At 34.9% G+C, this 20,079-nt stretch overlaps 1 protein-coding gene across 4 annotated transcripts in view; it reads right to left on the bottom strand.

The window, feature by feature from the left end:
- The window catches only part of HBS1L (HBS1 like translational GTPase), a 65,190-nt gene that overhangs the window by 37,230 nt on the left and 7,881 nt on the right, over window positions 1–20,079 (bottom strand). The window contains exons 4-5 of one of the 4 annotated variants that reach the window (XM_001234090.7): window positions 19,875–20,069; window positions 19,053–19,226 (exon numbers count right to left, since the gene is read on the bottom strand). In XM_001234090.7, the coding sequence (XP_001234091.3) occupies window positions 19,053–19,226; window positions 19,875–20,069 (369 nt within the window). Of the gene's footprint in view, window positions 1–1,445; window positions 18,210–19,052; window positions 19,232–19,874; window positions 20,072–20,079 lie in introns of those variants that run through there. The other 3 variants (XM_046939184.1, XM_015284167.4, XM_046939185.1) reach the window with 3 other exon arrangements.

Genomic DNA, 20,079 nt, shown 5'->3' with positions numbered 1-20,079 from the left:
TTTCTGAAGTGCAACTTCCTACCATAAATGGTCATGTAAAGAGCAGAGTCAGCACCATGTGTAGGATAACCCTAAAAAGATATTATCTATTCCTACTCACTTAATTGAGCAGAATACACATAGACCATGCAAATGAACAGAATTTCTGTTAAAAGCTTGGCCCAAAATGAGTAGGTAAAACTGAAAGTACAATATGTACATTCTATTAAAATTATAATTAAATCCCCCAAAATAACAGACAGCAACTTCAAGGTTTAATTCTTAATTAATATTATAATGCCAGAGGATGGTGCTATTTGCCTGCACATCCTGCAGTTAATTCAGAAAAAAAAAACGTCATGCCTTTTACACACGCAATGACATTCTCAATTGTTGTATTACAGGACTGTCAAACATTTTACTAAAGAAAGCTTTCCCAATCCACAACTTCTATTTATGCATTAAAACATCTTCAGTAAGAAGAAGTTAACTACAAGGAAAATAATAACAAGAGAACAACACAGGCAAATTGGCAGTACACAAAAGGTAAAATCATCTTGTATCTGTTCAGCTCTTCCACAACTACTCTACAAACCTTCCCCAGAATGTTAATAATGCGTCCTTTTAAAGCATCAGAAGAGAAATACATACACAGTAGTCCTACACAATTGAGCATGTTGAAGCTGGAAGTATTTTCACTTTAAGTTTCAGAAAACTCTATTTTGTCAAATTTTAGTGCAATGAAAACTTTCAAAGTAAGATTAGCTAAAACTTTTTTTTTTTTTTTTTTTTTTTTTTTTTTTTTTTTTTTTTTTTAATTTAGGTCCTCTGAATTTTTAACTCTACTACTCTTCTGGAGGCTTAACAACCACATTAGACCATGACTGGGCCAGAAAGATGACATATGGGAGAATTAATATTTTCTTCTAAGGAAATTAGAGATTTTAGTTCTTCACACATCCACATTTCTGTCTCTGCAAAGTCAGCCCTGTATAAGGAAAATACTCCTACTTGACCTCATTCCATGGTGTAAAGGATGGCAGCAGAGATTACAAGGTCACAGTATAAGGTTCATTAACATATTTCAGAGTGAAAGATTCCTGGCTTCAGAAGACCAAAAGAATAACTTAATCATTTCTTCTAAAATCAAACAAACAAACAAACAACAACAACAAAAAAAACAGTTTGGCAGCTTCTAAGACACTATTGTAAAAAAATCTAAATGTTCAATATATAAACACGAGATAGTTCATCAACTATTGGAAACCATATGCCTAAACAAACATATACGGTGTCCACAGCAAATTGACACACAAATGCATTTAATCACACAAAGAGTACTGAATATAAGAGCTCTGAACTCACTGACAATGACTTTTGTATTTGTGCTTGCAAGGCTATGCTCAGAAATGACCCATCTTTTAATTCGTATTTTTAAAGGCAAAAGATAGATGTACTCTACTTACATATTTTACAAAAAGTCAGCAACAGACTCCAATTTTTAAAGCTTTACCTATAATGAAGATGAAAGGAAATGACAGAATTTATTAGAATTTCACTAAAGGTTAAGCCAGAGATGGTAGGAATGGTGTTATGGATTTCTCAACAGTAATGGAGCTAAGAAGATGGGAGAACATTGCGTGGAATAAAGAGTATTTCAACTATTTCAACAGTTTTTGTGTTGTGACAAAACTGATTTCTTGAATGTCCTCATCATGCTACCACCACCCACTCAATAGAAAGATTGAAAGATCTTCCCAAACCTGTAATTTGGGCAAATCTCTGGAATTGGGATAAACTAGCTATTAAGTCAGAAGTTAGTAACTGACAGAAACTTATTACATACCATACCATCAACAGCACAGTATGTATTCAGACCTTTGACTTTTTTTTTTTTTTTCCTACTTTGGCAAGCTACAATCTTCTAATTAATAAATTATTCATCTATAAACTCCTAAACAGATTTGGACATAAGCTTCAATGGAAAAGACCACCATCTTTATGGGAGAAGCTCAGTATTTGTTCATATTTGTAACTCACAGCAGACTTTCCTCAAACTTTTGGTACAAATATTTAAAAGCTAATTAAACTCCTCTCTCCATAACCATAGGGAGGACCTGAAGGACTCAACATTTCACCACTTCAACTAAGGCAGAAAACTGCTACTGAAAATACTATGATACAAAGACTAAGAAAATTACGGAACTACTTCTACAAGGCCTGGTCAAAAAGTAATACCTCCTATTTTATTATGTTGGCCTATGACGTCAGAGGCAGATTTCAGTGGTATGGTAGCAGAGGTTGAACCTTCTTGCCAATATTCCATTAGATTTTTTTTGCTGTGCAACAAATGACAGCAGAGGGACAGTCTGATGCAATGGCACCTGACACAGAAGCGTGTATGAAGTAGATGTGTGGAACGGTATTACTCCGTGGCAAAAGGCAGCAATAACTGCCTTCTGCTGCGATACAAGCACTATGGAGCAACAGAAGATGACAAGAAGGAAAATTATCTCCCCCCTTCCAATGCTCAATGATGGCTCAAGAGGAGCACAATCTCTATCAGGAAAGATATTGCTCCCACAGCTGCTAACCCTTAAATGAGGGTGAGGAGAGGCGGACACAGGGTCCCACCCCTTCCAGTCACTCAGGTGCACAGCTTGCACCTGAGCTCACTGGATTATCCAGGCCTTCTCACTTGATGCTCAACCAGTGGTTCAGGCTGTGACGTGGCAATTCCACTGCATCCTCCGTGTGGAAAGAATTGCACCTATTGACATTCATTGACATTTGCTAAGCACTGATGGAGACCAAGCAGTGGATGTGAGCACAGTAAGGCAGTGGGTGGTGCATTTCAGCAGTGACAATAGCAAAACTGGGTCGCCTCTGTTGGTACAGATATTTATGAGCACAGTACACAGGCTCTTGTTCACCATTAGCAAAACGTATTGCTCATGGTGGCTGTGCCGAAAGATGATGTTTTGTAGCTGAAAATTTGCTTTAACAAATAGCGTTACTGTGCTCTTTGTATCTCTTGTAGTTACCATGGAAATAAATAGGAAACATTATTTTTGGAGCAACCTACATACATGAACTTTAAATATTTTCACCAAGCAGCACAGCAACTCTCTATGATGAAATCTACAAATAGACAAGAGAACGTAAACAAGAGTAGTTAATGGAAACAAAAAAGAAAAACAAGAACAATGACATGGTGGAAACTATTGTGCTACCACAAGCCCCAAAATAAGGATCAGTAAAAGACATCATTGTGACCAACATGGTCATTTTCCCAATTATTGCAAAACAGAAGCTGGAAAAAAAGGTGTGCTTAGCGTGTGCATTTCTTCACTACTTTAATAAATGGAGGAAACTGATACGGAAACAAGTTGACAGCATTCACAAGAATGACAACCAGGATGCTGGAAGACATGGCCACACGAAGATGAAAGCAGTAAAACTGAACTTCTAAAAATCTGCCTGTTTTGCAAAAATAAGTGTTCTACGTGAGGCCTTCAGCTCAGTGACTAAGATACGCCTGCTAATCTGGATGGAAAAAAGCTCCCAAAGACACAAGAATGAGAAGGGAAACAGGACATATCATGCTACCACTCACAGCAGGTGCTCTGATGTTAAGGCAGTCTTGCAGAGTAGTATCTTCCTATGTGCATCTAAAACAATGGTCATTTCTTTCAGAACAAGTATTATTTCTGGATGCCACTTACAGTAAACAGAATTTTTAGAGAAAAAAAGATATATGCTTACATGAAATAATGGTACTGCTGATGAAATGATGCATATGAATCAACAGTGCAAAAAGGTCCTCACAGGTGATTATCTCAAGCCACACAACTTCCAGATCTAGCACTGATAAGCCCCTGATGATGAAAGAACCATACTGAAAGAATAAGGATTGAATAGAAGTACTTCATGCATGGCATTTTATAGGATTTTACAAAACAACACAGCTCAGAGGTAGAATTGTAACTTGAAAATCTTGCCTCTTCTGTAATTGCAACCACCCTCTTATACCCCAAACTTAAGATGATACAGGAAATGTACAACCTTATAAGAAGTTAAGTGATGTACTAAGTCGATTTTAAAAAGCTGTGAATGGAACAGTTTAATATACACATTTAAAAGTTACTTTAAAGCAATTATTCTGAAGTGACAAATGTTTAACAGGTTCAATTTTTTATCATTCATATAACAAAGAACAAATGTTAAGAAAGGATGAGTGGGAAACAAAAGACTTTAAGAATGCATTGTTCTCCTTTGCACATGCAAATCAGGTAAATTTAAACATTTCACACAAAATCTGTTCAAATGAAATCTGCTGAGTGAACATACACCTCTTAGGAGTAATCACTTTACTAGGACTAAATGCAAAAGAATGATGCAAAACACACATGCTTTTTAAAATCATGTAATTAACAAGGTGTTTTGTATTGTTGCTTTTTTTTAACTCCAAATTAGAGGCTGATATTAATTAAGTACCTGCTCTTTCCACACCTTTATTACTCCGCGATTTTAGGTTAAGGGGAGGTGGTTTATGCCATTGTTCCTTAACTGCAAAATATTAAGCAGCTTTAAGTAATAAAAGCAAAAAATTACTGCATTATAATTCTTAAGGTGAAATTCATAAGCAATACTTAAATGATCCTTGCAAAACCCCTTCCAACTCAGGATATTGTATTATTCTATACATTATTCAACTTGGAACCATTAAGAGAGAAAGGATTTTGGCTTTTAAAAAAAAATTTAGGTAGATGGAACAGTAAGTATTCTGTGAAGACATCCAACATCAATTTTAAAAATATAACACCAAGAGAAAACACTTAAGGTTTCCTCATACTAACTGAATTTTGTTACGTGTTACTGTATGAAAAACAAAAAATGAGCCATAGGTGTGCAAAACAAGAAGTTTCTACAATACATTCAAGCCTACCAATTCAGTACTATAGATTACATTTATGAATTGATGATTAACATTAGGGATTAACAGGGATGCACTCTCTCTGTATTTATATTAAGTACCACTAAGCCAGAACATCTTCCTATTACTACCCAGAGTCTCACTCCTTTCCTTAATGCTATTTTCCAATCATACTGGAAAAGCAATAAGAAACAAAATGAAAAAGCCTAAAAAAGTCTGGTCATGTGAGGCACTGCCAAGGTTGCCAAGAAAAGCTGTGGATGCCCCATCCCTGGAAGTGTTGAAGCCAAGCTGAACAGAAGCCTGTAGCAGGAGGGTTGGAACTAGATGATCTTTAAGGGCCCTTCCAGCCTGATTCTTACCCGTTCGTTATTTGGTAGAACAATCTATCAATGAGGATACAAAAACAGTATTCCACTTCCAACACTTCCACTGGAAGTGTCCTTGGCTGTCATAATTATACTAGCAAATTCGCATTTCTATTCTTTATACTGGAATTTAAAGCTCAAGACACAACTCATCTGATATAGGTCCATCACCATCACTTCTCTTCTGGTACATTTTCCAGATGCTCCAGTGTTGTAAAGAACCTTTTTCATACGTGTACTTCCTAAACCCTAGCAACTCCATTCATTTAGAAAAAAGTACAATCTCAATTTTGTCTTCAGAACTACAGAGATGCAGGTTCAACACACTTCACACATACCTACTAAACAGCAACTGTCTAACAAAGATAAATAAAAAAAATTAGTAAATACATTCCTATTGAAGGCCAATCACTTTCTCCAAGCATGAAATGAGAAGCAAGCTGTTACTACTGATGTATGTTTTACTAAGGAGTTCTTCCAGGTTTTGTTAATTTTTCTGTTGCCTCAATCGTCAACAGGCTCCACCATCTACTCCTATTGCTTCCTTTAATTCTAATTTAGCACCCTACACATTCCCAAAGCAAACACAACCAGTTTACCACAGTGCTGTCTTGCCTTGTTCATATACAGTAAAAATTTGAGGCAGGACAAAATGCAAAGGATGCAATGGTTATTAGAAAAAGAGAGAGTACTGAAAAACCAAAGCTCTAGTGTTCTTTACTACTTAAATGTGTTAGTGGCAACACATTTACGGAGAAAGGATCTTTGAAAGCTAGGTGTAAAACTGCTAAAGATCTCCAAATTTAACTTGCAAAACAAACACAGGCTCCATCAAAGAAGCTGGCTGATCAAGCACACTGAATTTATCTGCAGTCAAGAACCTCCCACAGTGTTACAGCAGGTATTAGGAAAAAAAAAAACCTGACAGAAGTTTAAAAAAAGTTCACACATCTATCTCTACAACTTTAGAGACAAATATCAAGCCATTATATACCACACTGTTTGTACAAACGTTGCTACAATATACACATAATGAAGATGTAATTTCATGAGGAACACACTGTGGATGCTGCCAGTGGGTATTATTAGGAAGTTAGTTAACCCAACACGAGAACATTAAGCTGACAGTAGGGCTTTCACTAGCTAACTGATAAAAACCTGGTATTAGGTAGTAATTCTATTTATCAAGGGAACTGCTGCAATAAGAGGAGGTCCTGGTCATGCAAAAGCAAACAATCTGCGAGCAAGCAAGGCAAAATCTACTTGACACATATAGCAACATAGATCTAAGAAGCAAAAGATACATTAAAATCTTTTCTGCATTAAAATTTAGGAAAATATTATAAAAACTGTCCTACTTTTCAGTATAAGAAACTTCCTAATTTACATAAAGATTTCCCTTTGTAATTGAAGCCTGTTTTACATTATTTACATTACGTTTGCACAATTTATGTATATTATCCCTCTGAGAATTTAACTATTCTCCAATTTCCAAAGAACTCCTCTGCCCCAAGCCAAGTATATCAAGATTCCAGAGGTATCAAAGATAAACCTGATTAAGTCTAGAAAAAAAGGGAGACTGAATGTTACCATACTATGAATAAGGGAGACACACGATCTGGAAAACATCCTGTGTATAGATGGAACATGAAGCTCTATTGCTCATTGATGAAACTATTCAGGACATCAAAACTGGTTTATAAAGAGCTGTGTACCCTTGTCTAGAAGAAAACTTGAATACAGTAAAACACAACATGTGGTTTCAAATAATTTTGCAAGATTTATCAGATGCAGATGAATACCAGGAAGAGAAAAGTTCATTTGCCAGTCTGAAGAAGTGCATTTCATTCTACCTGGACTTCAGAGAGAAACCTGTGCAGTCTGAAGTTCTTTTTTTTCCATGTTTTACTCTTCCTTGTTGCAGTGAAAGAGAAGTTAAAGACATATTTACAGCAGTAACTACATGCACACAGATCACAACCACAACCTTACACACTTCTTAGAATACATATATCAAAAAATACCATTGAAATCATACAGTAAATCACATTTTTGCCTTGAAAAAAAACATTTACTTAAGATCTTTAAAAGGCAAATTTCCTCTTCTTTTTGACTTAGGCATTGAGTTGTTCTTTGCGCATACCCAGTTTCACCCCCTTGCTTAGCTGACAAGCAAAGTTAGTCATTTTCCTATTTATGTAAACCCGCAACAGGGAAGAGGAAAACATTAAAAATAGGAAAATGTGATTCTAAAACCACAAAAAGGTGGTAACAAGGACTCAAGGAGTACTCAAAACAACTTCAACATATATTTTGGAATTAATTAGATATAAAGTTTCCATTTAGCCTGGATTTTTAAATGCAGTAAAAAGATGGAAGAATGACTGAAGCAACAACCAGTCACAGTTATTCCCTGTGATGGCCAGTTAACAGACATGTTCCACAGACACAGCTTTCTTCCATACTGAAGTTACCAGCCACATTATTTTTCAAAAGTTTTGACTCTTTATGTGTGAATTTCTACAGTAATTCTGTAGAGTTTTGACCTCCAGAGCATTAAGCTTCATGGCACAGGTCTAACAGAAGACAGGAGGAATCTGGTACTTACATTACTTGTAACTGTCAACTTTGAACACTAAAACATATCACTTATCATTAAAGAAAATACAAGGAAGTAGAGACGATAAAAAATTGATAATATTTTGTCACCAAAGGACAAAACATTTTGGGTACAGAGGCACACAAGTAGCAAGTGGGCAACATTTCTGTTGACATATATATGACATAACAGTACAACGTACAACTGACAAGTATTGTAACAATACTGAACCACACAGAATAAAAAATGCACAATACTGCAAGAACACATTCAGAAGACAGTACAGCGATATGGTAGGTACTGATAACACAAATTTTACCAGGAATAACATTATCTGCAGTGAAAGTTACCTAGAATAAAAAAGACATTGTAAAGCAATTCTGTATTTTCTGCTTGCATTTTAACATTTTCTTGGCTTTTGCCTTTTAACTTCATTCCCCAATTTTCACGTTTTGTACTGCAGCTCAAGCTCCTTTTTCACTGTTAACGGGTATATTTTAATTTAGTTTTGTGGTTGTTTTTTTTAACTCCCACAATTTTGAATTTGATATACCTATACTTCTAACATTCAGGTGACACACCGATTTCTGAAGCTCAACTGCATTGGTTTACAAGTGTGAGATACCACTGTCTTAAGTCTTGTCAACACCCTCACTTTGAGTATTCAAATGCAAACATCAGGGAGAAGTTACAGCTTCTGGACTGGTAATACATTAGCACTACAGCAGCAATTATTTATCCGTAAAACTGCTAAATAATACATGCTGCAAAGAGCAGACTGTCTCTCAAAAAACACAGTATTTGTCCTCAGAAAATGGAGATAAAACGCAAACAACCAGCATTACACTGCTTCTAAATTAAAAGACCACTAATGCAAATGTAACTGAATTTTGCTTCCTACTGCAGGTAAAGCGCTGGCTGGAAATGGTGAAGTGATCGCACTCTTACTGAAGAACTCAGACTACCAATTCAGTAATTTAGAACGTCTTTTCTCAGAGACAATGCAAACAAAAACCTGAGACAGATGACTTGACAAAAACTTGTAAAATAACCTTACTGTAGTCTTAGTTATGGAAAGAGTACCTCCTTAAGTTATGTTTTCAAATAAGATATTCTTGTTCAAGGAACGTTTGGACGTTATGTTGAGGGACGTGGTTTAGTGAGAACTGTTGGTGATGGGTGGATGGTTGGACTGGATGATCCTGTGGGTCTTTTCCAACCTAGGTGATTCTATGATTCTTCCTTTATTTACAAGTATATTTTATGAGGTCACAGCAATTCTAGAACAATTTTTCACAGCTTTGAAATTCTATCATGAAAATAACCTTTTCATTACTTCTCTAGCATTTTAGATCTTACAACCATTACAATATGAATTTCTCCTACCAATCTGCCTGATAATTTTGATCATTCAGAATGTTCATGCTGAACTTGTATTAAGACTCCTGTTCTTGGCACCATATTTATTCAAACCTGAGTGTGACATACTGATAAAGGACATTCAACACTGATTGTTAAGTGTTAATTAAGAAGCTTTAAACACTTGACAACACAGAGAAAATGGAATATAAGGAGAAAATAAACCAGGCATACTAGGCCATTTTTGCTATACTGACTTTCAAATGACCATCTTAAGGGAAGAAAACTGTCCTTCAGTACTAGTAGTATATCTACAGATAGATAATTCTCACGTTAGCAAAGAAAAAAGCACATGAGAATCTGACACACAGAACAGAAAAATGTATGTTTTACCAAAACTGGTAGCAGAGAATGGATTAGCTAACAGATTTTCGATTTAAGAAGACTTTTGAAAACTATGACTCTCAACCAAAACTTCCTGGCACTCCAGCAATCACATCTGAGATTCCTGTAAATTGTTCACATTACTTTTTTTTTTTTTTTTTTAAGGACACAAAGAAAAGGAAATAATGGCCATTTTTACCATGACCTGAAAGGACTGATATACAACATCACTGAACAAGCAGAGCTACTGTTTCCCCAGGATCACTGCTTTTTTTTCCTGGAATCTTAAGCTTCTAAAAAAAAACTTATATATATATATATAAGTCCATTTTTAGTTTTATCTAAGATCTCTTAGTTTCCAAGCAAAACACCCAACTTTCACACACAATGCAGTCAACTATGAAAATGATTGACTTTGTATCAAATTATATGTTGTCTGAAAAAGGCAAATTATACAAGTGTTAAAGTACCATAAAAGAAAACTCTGAAAACACTTGGAGTGTCACTTTTTCCAGTGTAGGTGTACGGTATGCATAAGGAGAAGCTCAAAGAGATATCTCAAAGGATTTTAAGAAGCTTTTCAATACTGATGACACATTTTTCCCTGAAATAAGCCACTTCCTTTCTAAAACCCACACAGTACCTTAGTGTCAAGGCTCAATTGCTTCTCCTGAAGTATGTGAATTTTTCTTACCTAAAACACTGAAGGCTTACATTATCAGTTACACCTTAAATCATGGAAAGTAGTATCACTAGTCATGTCAGATTTCATACGTTTCCGTATAGTAAAGAACGCGTTCCCCTTGCCACAGGCTGAATACATGTTGTATCAGAGTATCACTAGGTATAATGGGCTCTTACCACTCTAGCAGGCATTTGAGAACTTCTGCTACTGGATAATGAGCAAAGCCAATCAAAGTTGGGAAAAAGATCTCTTTTCAGTATCTAGGTAGAAATTACTAATTTTCAAACAGGAAAAATCAAGGGATTAGAGCTAAGTATGGTAAGTGGAAGTAAAAACTTCTTGGCTAATGAAAGCATATTGGACAACACGATCAAACTTCAGAATGCTTTTTTCTCCAAGATTTCTTTGGAAATCTCCCTAAGGTACCAGTTCATGAGTTTTTTCAGTTAAGACTTCCAAGATCACCTAATCATAATAAAGCAGAAATGGCCAAAGTTACCTGTTCATATCAGTGCCCAGTTGCAGCATATGAAGCCAGCAAAAAACAGTTATTTGTGCTTGGACTAAAAAAGCACCATTAAGAATCAAAAGTAAGTCTTGCTGCATTCAAGTGAGTGATAAGAAAAAGACAGTTACATTAACTCACTTTGTGGTAATGCTTGTGAGATTTCCATTTGCTTTTGGCATAAGGCAAAATTCAAAGATATTTACACAGAAGAGGCAAAGAATGAATTCTAGAAAATTGAAAGATAAATAACATTAACTAAATGCAAGCTAAGCAGCTACTTGTTTTGATTGTGGGTCACATTCTTGAAAATGTCCTGTCTTCATATCAACACCCTGAATACCTGCATTATTAATAAAAACCAGAAATCAACAATAAATGTCAGAGAATAAATACTTGCTATAATGAAGTATATAATAATACCTAAATAATAAAAATACTTGCTATAACATAGTATGATAAATATACTATTAACAGCCACAAGCAAAGCAATATAGTTCAATATCTAGAAAAATAGACCTACACTCTATTCCTAGATTATGTGGCACATCATGAGTAAGGCTTTTCAGCTTCCTGTGCTTCACTTCCTATTTTGCCTTTTTACTGTATTTCACCAAATATTTATACATATAACACTAGGAAGGCCCTGTTCTACCATAATACAAAATAGCCAGCCCCCCCACACAGTTCAACTATGACAGTGACACTTTTTTTTTTTAAAAAAAAAAAAGATTCTTCCCTTCTACCCCAACACCAAACCAAACATGCTCAGTTCACAGTATTTTTTTTATTTCCTGCAAGGACTGCACATTTACAGAGATTTGACCTCCTTCTTGCTCACACATCACTAAAACCAAAAATCTTAGTGTCATAAAGTGGTTAACAATTCCGTTAACAGTGCCTGAAATGGAATAGAATCTAGCTCGCTCACCAGTATCTGTATTTGTTCTGTAATACTAACAAGGGTAATAAGAAATGAAAATGTAGTTTAGACAGAAAAAGCAAACAGAAATGAAACGACTATGTACAGAATGCAGATCTTTTTTGACTAAGAAGGTACCATTTTTACATAAATATTTTTGAGAAATATGAACTTCTAGAGAAGCCACTCTGACAATAGTGAGAGCAACCATATTGCAACAGTGCACTTTCACAGTGTAATCTGAGCAGCACTAACACCCACTGCTTAGAAAAAGTGGACACCTGAGCAGTGCCACATATATGAGGAACATTACTGCTTTAAATATATATATATTAAGATTTCATTCTTTGATTTTATAGACCCAGAGACTCAAAATAGCCAAATTAAATGCTGAGATTCATCTTCACCTACTACCAATATGTCAATGAATAAATGCTTCACTAGTAGAACTCTTCTCCAGAACATCCATATTCCTACTGTAGAAAAAGAGTAAGACAGTGTGGGCCATGTCTTCACAAATCTGAAATTCTTAACAAACTGCTCATGAAACATGAATTTTCTTTAAAGACATATCATCTGTTCAGTCCACAATTATTTTACAAGTTCTAGTCATCTTCTAGTCACTTTACTACCAGAAAGTTGTAGAGGACAGTGAGTTTTTCTGTAAAGGAATAATGACACTAGCAGACTACAGACATACCTCAGAAGTCATAGGCTTGTTTTTAACAGGCCATTTTTAAGTATGCAATGTAATGTTTCCACAAACTAAATAACGTATATTTCTCTAACTACAAGCACCAGAAACTTACAATGCACTTCATAAGAATCATTCATTTCAACAATCATCTAAAATCAAACAAACTGAATTAGCTTTGACTTTTGGTAAGGGGAAAAAAAGAAGTACTTCAACAAACCGCAGATAATTGAATAATTTGGTTGTACAGCACAGTAACATTAAAATACAGACCCCATTCCCTCTGAACTGCCCCATTAAGATAGCAATCTGTGAAGCAGGAGCAAGCTCCCTGAAAAGAAATAAAACATCATTGGCTTTGGATTTTATTTCATCCCTATTTTCTAGTACAGAGTAAATACATCAGTTTCACCAAAAAATGATTCTCTTATTTCCCTACAGAAAATCCTGTAAGGTCAAAACCATTAGCACACACAGAAGAATATACAACTTAAAGCAGTGACATTTCCTCATCATCTGAACGGAAGACTGAACTTCATGAATTGAAGATAAAATCTACTTAAGAGCTTACTAGCTGTCTGTATTTCATGTAAATAAAAGTTACCAATAAAAACTAGCTCAATTTTCAAAGAAAAAAAAAAAAGCAGAGAACCCTCACCTTTTCAGTACTTCGTAATTCATAGAGTAAAAATAAATTTCTTAAAGTTATGAAATCTGGTGGGCTTTGGTTTTTTTTTTCCCCTCCCAACCACAGCTCATAATCAATGTTCAATATAAAGACTGTTTTAACAACAATTTTACAAAACTAGGCTTTTGAATTCAGACATGAATGACTGCGTATATAGCTAATCTACTGTCTATATAAAGTATACTGTCATTAACTGTACATACTGCATAAAAACGAATTCATACCCTATCATCTTAGAACTGTTTTGAATAGCTAGCTATTCATTTCTGCAGAAATTGCTCTGAAATTTTTTGCATAAGCGTTGATTTTTAGAAATTGTTGATTAATGAAAAATGAATTTGAATCATGTGATCGGAGGAAAAAAAGTCAGAACAAAAACTGCAAACTCTACCCCTCTGCACCAGCTGGTCTCTTCAAAATATTATTGTGCAGCAGTTCCAGAAACTGAAGTACCTTGCTGCTTTTTAGGATCCCAAGAACTGTCTGAAACAATTCAATTAGAAATTACTGAAATAGCTATTTCTGAATTAAAAACAAAAACAAAACAAATCAAAACACAAGTAGCAGTTACGTGAAGTTTTGATCTCATTGTTTTAAAATTGGAATTTTCTGCTCCTAACATCCTGTAAGCTGGGAGGGAAAAAAAGCACGAAGTTTTCTGTTGTGATTTAAAAAAACAGGTAACATGCAACTATAATTACATTAAAATGTATGCAGAAGCAGTCATTTTTTATATTCTACTGGGAGTTATTTTCATATTCTTCTCATATTTTATTTTTACCTTTAATTTGCCCTGATTTTCCAAAACAGATCCAGATAGAAATCAAAGTCAATTCATACTTGTTTTCCAAAACAAGTTCTGATAAAAATCAGCTAGAAAAAGAAACCCAGAAGAGGCAAATGGAAGAGATACTCAGAAACTTTATTTAGTAGTCTACTGTAGTACCTTCTACCATAACAAAGATCCAGAAACTAGTATTATTTTGTGCCTTTTTCTTATTACACTGATATCCTTTCATTTTTAAGACCCTAATATGGTTTTAAAATGCTATCAAAATTATCAACATAATTTCAAACACCCACTTCAAACCAAAAGAAATGTGGAGCCTGAATATAGTATCTGAAGCTGTATGTCAGTTTCTGCCCTACTTTCTCCTAGGCAATCTTCCATTGAAAAAATAATGCCTGTGCAAATCTAGGCATGAATTTCAGTGTTCCCAAAACAGAAGCAATTACAGAACATTTAATCACAACTCTAATTGTATGAAGTAAAGTAATGAGAAGCTGTAATTAAGACTGTATTTTCAAATACGGATTTTATTTAAGCATATAAAGCAATATCCAAAACAATTTCATATAAAAAAAATCAGTATCCACTTAATTAAGAATAACGTGCAAAATAAATTCAATGTATGCAATACCTTCGGAACATACAGTCCAAATACCAGAAGCCATATGTCTATGTAGCTTGACATTACCTTTTACACGTCCATATGTCAACATAGACACAAGTACTTTACAATGTTAATGTGTATTCCAAAGCAAATAATACAACTAAACCATATTAGACAAAAATACACAGTAGCTGCAATTTGAGGGGAAAAATTATATATATACACCAGTAAAATACGATTATTTTAAGCATGAAGCAGGCAGAAACAGAGTTGTTATACAAAAATACCACATACCATTATATTTCTGGAGTATTCTAAGACAGTTAATCCATCACTGATGAAAGAAACCTGGTTCTCATTAATGAGATTAAAGAAATTAAGGAGTAACAACAAAGCATACACAGTAACACCTTTGGTTTTAAAAAAAAAAAAGTAAAATTTTGCAAGTGCTGAAAGAACCTCTGCTGAAAATTAATTGGAAATCAGATTTATTCTTCATTTAGGCATATTTTCAGTGCCCAGCCTACAAATTTGTACTAATTCAAGCCTTGTTTCAGGATTCAGAATTACAGACTGAAGAAAAATCCCTCCCCCACTCCTTACACACAGAAAAGCATGCATTGTTTCTTCAAGATCACTCGCAATACTGAGATACATGCAAATGAAAAAATATTTATACATGAAAATTTAGCTACCAAACAAGATCCAAAGTTCTTTACTAAGATATCAATTCCATAGTAAGAACCCCAATAAACATATGATACTGATGCCCTTAGGCTTCAGTCACTTATTCAAAGTTTCATCTGCATGAAACCCACGGCAAGTTCCAACCCCTGGTAGTTCCAAGTACTACACATTACCACCTACTTCTTGCACATGCTTTCCAAAAGCATCCATAGATATGTATTTCCATGTACGTCCAGTATTCAGCTCCAAGTTTATTACAAATGCTAAGAAATTTCAGGCAAAGAACAGCGTACGAGAGATTGAGAAAGCAGACCAAAAACAATGAAAAGTTCAACACAACAAAGATTTAAAGGAAAAATTTAGAATAAGAAAAATTTAAAAATATACCTATTAGAAATCTCTACCTATAAAAACCATTAATTAGAGCCCCAAGAGTACATGGAACATAAGACAACAAGAAGATCTCCAATGTATAGCCAGGCATGCCTTTAGCAAGCTTTCCACTATTACTTCACTTACAGAAATTAAAATCTATCTACTAGAAGACTACAAACCATTAAAAAAAAAATCTGCAAATTTGAACAATAAATTCTCCAAATAGGACATTTTTCCTCAGTGGGAGAAATACATTTGCATTTTGTAGCAGTGAGAAGTTAATACTAACTGCAGAAAAACGGACAGCTATAAAAAGTATTTAATGCTGCTGAAAAAGTAGAATCTGCTATTAAAATTAATCAGTGAAATAGTGTACAATCTGTATAGACTTCTGTGATCTAATTCCCTCAAGCATATGAAACTAAGAAGGATCAAGAAACTACGTGGATATTAATTTATGGAAGAAAGGTAGATCCTCAACCTAAAGGCAAAGGAAGTACAACAATTCTGTTCCTGCTCATGAACTTCAAGAACACTGTGTATATACTGGATTGTATTGCTTATACTTCAGTGCTTTAAGGCACTTGAAACAAGTAAGGATACAGACAACTAAATTGAACACGTAATCTAGAACATAAACACATCAGCACTGTTATCAAATATAACTTTTATTCGTAAGAATTAGAAACATGAATGTCATTCGAGTCCTACAAACCAACAGCTAGCATCCACTAGACAAACAAGCAAAATATACAGAATGTGAAATTTGTACCTGAGCACACTGGAACGCGTCCTGTTTTTATTTAGAAACAAAATTATAGTGCAACCTGAAGTCAGGAATCAATTTAAGTTTTTGTCGTATCTTTTGATATAACATGCTCAATGAAAAAACAGATTAAAACTGGATTAAAACTGTATCTACTTTCCTATATTAGCTGCCAAGTTTACGAATAAACATATTACAGTATGAGAACAAATGTATTTTTTTTTTGTTGCAGCAGTACCTCTATTGCACATTTTGCTGATCGGACCTAAAACACTGACACTGGAAGTGTATCAAAAGAATTAATGTATACTAATGTATACTAAAGAAATTGAAAGATACACACAGTCACTAACTTGACTAACAAGGGCACAAGAATCTGGTCATCAGCTAAAAAAGTCAGTTCTAAATGTCCCAGTTCTGATCTTCAGTGTAAAGCTTTGAAATAACAGTGACGGGTGGCAATAGTAGAGAACAACATGTGTACACCACTATGAAAGCTCTCTCCAAAACAGACAAGAGGCAGATATAAACAGCACCTATGCTCTGTCTGAAACATTTTCTTCCATTAAGCAAAGACACCCATGCTAAAGTTAGAAGTTAATCCAATGCTTTTCTGAAAGACTTGAAAACAAATGACAGAATTCTATTAAAACTTCTCATGAAACATGTGCCACATATGTATCTACAATACAGCTGCTGTAAAATGCTGAAAATCACATTCTGACAGATGACTGCAGAATGGAAGAAAGGGAATGCAATCTCAAATGTAAGCGCTTGCTCCCCAACAAATTTGGTCCTATTAAAAACTATACATGTCCTATTATACCTTTCAATCAAAACCTGAGGCTAGTGAGGCTTTTTAAAAATGAAGTATTTTCTATTTAAGTACAATAAAGAGAATAGTGACACTGAGGAGAAATAACGAATTACAAGAGGGGCAGTTTAATAGCATACCTTACCAGATTAAGCTTTAAGAACATTTAATAAAACAGTTGCAATCTAAACTGAGGATCCCACTCCTCAAACTATACACTACATAGCAAAACTGAGTTATTTCAAAAAATAATACTTCAGTGTTCTTCCCCATGAAACATATATACACACACCCCTAGGCAGGTGTTTCAAGAAGTCCAATGAGGTTTAGAAGATACTGTACATGCCACATCAATACACTAAAGTACAAGACTTCGTAAAAGTTAAAAAAGTTAAATTGTCAGTGAAAATTAGGCAAAAATAAAGCTATTCAGTGCAACAGCTAAAAAGTTCACATACAAATTTGTTACCAATCTTACAGTGAGAATTGTAGCATCAATTAAAAAAATTTTAAAACTCAATTCTGGATTGTAAATAGGTCCTATGTATTTCTTTTTCCAACATACCAAGATAAAAACATGGATTCTTTCCCTTTTCCTTGTGCTACTTTCTTGTAAAAGCTTTTTGTTGATGAGCTTTTACAATATCGTCAGGAGATGCTGTTTTGAAGTCAAATGGTGTTATGGCTGTTTTAGGAGCAATTTCCTTAGGTTTTACGTCTTGTACTTGTCTACTGTACAGGAAAGCTTTATGCATACCAACTGTGTGCCGTTTATAACCTTTTGGAGGATAAGGAAGACATAAAGTTAAAGCAAACGCTGAAGGTCTTGCACGCAGAGCCTTCATCCATGAAAGGGACAAATCCTGCCTCTTTGAAGTAAGCCCTCTTCTGGTTTTATTTGTTTTACCTAAACCAGAACATTTTCCCTGCTTTTCCTGTAAAAGTTTTGTTTCGGGAATTAAGACATTTGACTGTTCTGTCACGTTTTGCTCTGCAGGAGCGTTCGCATTTTTTAAAAGGACACTTAAATCAATGTTTGTTCTTTTAGAGGGCCTCAATTCAGTTACACTGAGTACGGAAAAGTCTGGTTTTTGTTGAGCATCATCTACTTCAATAGCCTCTGCTATTAAATCAGAGAGCGTTAAGTTCTCAACCTCCTTTAGTGGAGAAACTGAAGAGAGGGCTAGAGAAGACAAAGATCCTGTTAACTCTGGCATCCCACCTGAAGTTTGTGGTTGACTTACTAGTTGTGATAACGATGAGGTTCCCAAATTCTCATCTGTGATACTTGCTGTTGACTGGGTATAAAGATCAGCCAAAGAGTAACAGTGGCTTGCACCGCTTTCCTGGTGCTCCTGAAGTAAGTCAGCCAGTGATGTATTTCCAGACCTTAACACTGGCAACGCAGCCATCTCTGAAGAGGGGCTTTCTTGCTTTCTACTTTGCGCAAGTGGAGAAAAACTTTCAAGTTCATTCTTTCTATTTGCAGTATGACTGACTTCATTATCAAGAGCCAATTCTCCTAAAGTGCTCATTATGCAAGGACTGCAAAAATTTTCATTGCTACTGCCATCAAAAGTTTTTGAGGAAATAGACGGAATGCTGTCTTTAAGACTCAGAGAATCACAAGCCACATTCTGCATCAGCAAGGATTTCAAGTCCTGTGCTTCCTTGCATTTCAACTTCTTAAATGAAGAACTTCCAGATGGGTTACTTCCTATGCTACAGCAAGCATCTTCACTGTCAGGAATTGAACCTACTACACTTGCACTTTCTGATAGCTGATTCTCTGTCTCATTCATAGGCTCACAAAATGATCCTTTACAGATATCATCACTGGAAGAAGACAGAACAAGTGAAGAGGATTTTGATCCTTTCTTTTCAGATGAATATTTACCAGATTTTTCAACATTTAAGAGCATTTTGTCGTTTGCAATTAAGGAATAACAAGCTGAACCAGTTTTGGCTGTCAAGTTTCCAAGCTCTGGTTTGTTGGAGCTGTCAACATTTTCTACTGCACAAGAGAAGCAGTTTTTATTAGTAAGTAATTCTGGAAAACAAAGTAAGTCTCCTTACCTTACAATAGCCAAAAATTTTCAGATGGAAGTACAGCCACAACGAAGAATCCATTTTTTTTTTTAAAGTAGAGAGCAGCATCAAAAAAAAAAAAAAATCAAGAAGAAACATGAAAAGGCATTTAATTACAAAGTGTTACTCAAAGTTATCTGCTGTTCTACAACTAAATTATGGTTATCTACTGAAATACCTACACAACTTCACAAACCAGCAAAGAAATGCCAGTAAGAACCATGAAGATTCAAGTATAAATCAAAACAAGAAAGTTACTGTATAAATTACACACATGGCAAAAAAAAACAAAAAAAAAAAAACAAAAAGGAATCACTGTGGAATGTCAGTTTACTAAACAAAGATTGAAAGTACAAGTTAGGACATATTTTTGTTAATTAAGTCATACATTAAAATTCAGAAATTTACTATGAAATGCAGATGGTTGCTTGCATTCTGGACTTAAGCTGACAGTTATACCAATGAAACATACTGCTTCCTTCAAACATTTTCAGAACAAAGAAATAGCAGTTGGCATCTTTAAGATTTCAAATAAATTACTAACACAATAATAATCATCCTCACAGCCTGTAAAGCCAAAATTAAACCATACATACACGTGAAACATCTTGAATCCAATTGAACTGCATACCTTTTGTTGTCTTTCTTACAATCACTGCATCCTCATCCTTGGTCTTCACATTTTGCTTACTGCCTTGTGAAAGCACAAGATCCAAAGCCTTCTGTACATCAAATTTACTATCCAGTACTGCTTGCACCATTGCTTGGTCTGGTACAGACTCTGCCAAAACTTCTCTCATTTGATCAAGGCATGAACTAAGACGAGCTACAAAAAA

The sequence above is a fragment of the Gallus gallus genome, chromosome 3 (genome assembly GCF_016699485.2).
Source record: "Gallus gallus isolate bGalGal1 chromosome 3, bGalGal1.mat.broiler.GRCg7b, whole genome shotgun sequence".
Lineage (NCBI taxonomy): Eukaryota > Metazoa > Chordata > Aves > Galliformes > Phasianidae > Gallus > Gallus gallus.
Note: the sequence above shows the minus strand (reverse complement) of the source record. Positions and strands in the feature narration are given on the sequence as shown.